At 31.6% G+C, this 2,987-nt stretch overlaps 1 protein-coding gene across 1 annotated transcript in view; it reads left to right on the top strand.

Annotated features, from left to right (window-relative positions):
• Positions 1–979, top strand: part of LOC21394581 — a 9,391-nt gene extending 8,412 nt beyond the window's left edge. Inside the window, exon 12 of the mRNA XM_024162167.1 lies at positions 589–979. Within this exon, the coding sequence (XP_024017935.1) occupies positions 589–621 (33 nt within the window). The 3' untranslated portion in view covers positions 622–979. The remainder of the gene's footprint in view (positions 1–588) is intronic.
• Positions 980–2,987: the final 2,008 nt, after the last annotated feature.

Genomic DNA, 2,987 nt, shown 5'->3' with positions numbered 1-2,987 from the left:
AAGAGCTTTACCTTCCATGAACTCCCCAATGAACTTTTTTTTGCTATGAAAATCGATTTTTCAAGAAATATTCTTCTACTCTTGCTATTCACCCATCCGGATCTTCTCCGGAAAACATTGGCTTCTCTAATTGCTGCCAACGTCTATATGTTCCCTCCATCTTCTCCGAATCTCGCCCAAGAAAGTGCTCTGATACCACTTGATAAGAACCAAGGAAAGATTATTATTGAAAACAAGAACTAGACTCGATTACAAGATAGATTTGCAGACTTTCGAGAAGTCTGCTAGCTCTCCCAAGGGTTTCTCCAGTTTACTCTAATCAATCCCCTAATCCCCCCAAATGCTAGTACTTCTTTTTTATATTACTAATACCCCTCTAACAAACTGCTGACAGCTAGTAATACTAATACCCCCTCTAACAAACTGCTGACTTTTATTACTACACTATAACAACTTCTATTATTAAACTAACTACTTAAGACCATCATTAACGAGTCCTAGCACAAACTGCTGAAGTGCATCCAAAGTGTTTACGTTGTTTGAATTGTTGCAAATCCTTCTATGCCTCACACTTGTAAAGTTTTGCAGAGGACTCGACAACGTAGATGGTGGATCTTTTGACGACGCAAGCTTCAACAATTTTTGTACCCGATTAACGCCATGATGGGACTATGTAGGTCCTTTCTGGCGGATTCTTTATAAGTTTGTATTATCACATCTACTTGCGGCTTTATTTCTTGTACTAGTTTCAAATATCACAATTGTTTCACTTCCATCCTCTCATAAGTGTAATTGTTGTCCCTACTAGTTGGGTGATGTAGTTGTGATATAAGCAGCTTATAAAAATGCAAATTTCTGAAAATAGGAAGACAATGAGTGAAAACATAATCTTTAAAGAGAAGATTTTCCGACAATGGTACTAAAATTTGTATAAATAAATGTGAATTATGTGACTCAACGAGTAATAAAACGACAAAAGTGGCAACACGTAGGTTAACGTGACCAAAATTTGATTTTGAATGCAAGTTTAGAAAGTTAGCAATTACATTGTCAATCATTCAATAAGAAGCTTTTTTGTCTAGACTAATGTCTAATCATTTATAAAGAGAGAGCATTAACAATTTGAAGGCAAAACCATATTTTTTTTCTTGACTTCTTAAATGAAGTACTTTTTTTTTTTTTTGAGAAAAAATGAAGCTCTTTTATATAGTATGATTATCATATTTCTTTTTTGTTTTCTTTGCTAACATAACGCATTAAAAAATCTTCCTATTTCATTTTTTTTTTTATAATACAACCATTTAGAAAATGAATGTCGCCCAAACGATCATAGATTAATGAATGTTTTTTTATTATTATTATGAATATCTTTTCACTAACATAATGGAAAATGAGAGTTAATGGAATGAAGTAAAATTTAAACATTTAAAAAAAAATATGAAAAGCATATATAAAAGTACTAAGATTAATTACAAAAATTCCTCTTGAAATATGACCTATGCATCATTTTATCTCCTAATTTTTAAAATGTAACATCTATTCTTTTTAAACTTTAAGCTGTTAACAAATTAACTCCTTTCGCCAGTTAAATTGACATAATTGACACATGTCAAAGACACAATAGTGGATGTTAAGCAATTCAGTGCAAAATTATTCTTTTACCCATCAATTACAATTTACATATATATATGTATATTTTTTAAATAAATCCTAATTTACTTTTAATATGACAAAATAAAAAGAAAAGAAAATACTTCATCTTCTTCCTCTCCCCCGAAAACACTCCAACAATTTGTTCCTGCTAGCCCCTGCCACCGTGTCGGCGTATAGCCCCCTTCCCTCCCCAAATGATGCTGCGAGCCTCCCCTCCACCTCCGCTAATAATCACATATTAAAAAATAAATTAGAATTGGGAAATATCTATGATGGATATGAGTAATTGCAAAATTGTGGAAATATGAGATTATCACATTAATTTAGGAGTCAATTATTTGATTGGCGTGTTAGTATTTATTAAGTTTAATGTATTCAAATATTTTATGAATCTCTCATCTTATATAAGAGAATATTAGTCGTATTAAGATATCGAATAAAATTATCCAATACAAAGAAATTAAGTTTCTATTGTGTCCTTTATTCATGTTTCTTCTTCTTGGTTGTTACGCTTCTCGATGTCACCTATCTCCTACTCTTGTAACCGGCTCTTCTTCCCAGATCCCACTTCCACCGAAATCATGAAAATCACTCATGAGATGTTAGTTTTAAGGGTTCGTCACTAGTTCTGAATCATGATTCTTGGTTCTTTACAGTGTTTGTCTCTCATAAAAAATTAAAATCATAAATCATAGTTCTAAATTTATGAACCAAACCTCTCATTAATCGATTCTAATAATGATCCACATATATCAGATCGCCCATGTGTTTTGCAGCTTCATCAATTAGAAAGGAGATTTCTAAGCATCTACCATTGTTATTGTTCGAATAAATTGAATCTGAGCAAGGGATTTGTGGCCTCATTTTTAGAAAGGTTATGCAAAGACATATCTCCATAGATTAGGTTTAGAGGACACAAAGACACAGTGCAAGCGCATTCCGGCAGCCGCAGCCCTAATATGGATTATTGTAGATGCTTTGGGTTTGGGGTCAGACATAGGGATTTGGATGCAAATACCCATGGTGTTCCTTTCGTTTTTTAAATTTCTGAACTTTTTCTTATTGTTATTTTTTGTGATAACATTTTTTTTTTTTAAATCGTTGAGATGAACACTTTTTTGAATTGAGCTTCTTAAAAATTTTATTTTATGATTCTAAAAAAAAAAAACTCATGAACTTTTTTATCTCTTTGATTAGTATTACTTGTTTTTAAAAAAAATTGTGTTTCAGTTAGTTTTTATTTAAAGCTTCCTCAAAATATAAATCCTTTAAATAGGTTTTAAATTAAAGATAGAATTAAAGCAAGAGAGAATCTCAAAAATACCCTACAATTA

This window comes from Morus notabilis, unplaced genomic scaffold, assembly GCF_000414095.1.
Source record: "Morus notabilis unplaced genomic scaffold, ASM41409v2 Scaffold466, whole genome shotgun sequence".
In the NCBI taxonomy this organism is placed as follows: Eukaryota; Viridiplantae; Streptophyta; class Magnoliopsida; order Rosales; family Moraceae; genus Morus; species Morus notabilis.
The sequence above is the reverse complement of the archived record's forward strand: the minus strand, read 5'-3'. Positions and strand labels throughout refer to the sequence as shown.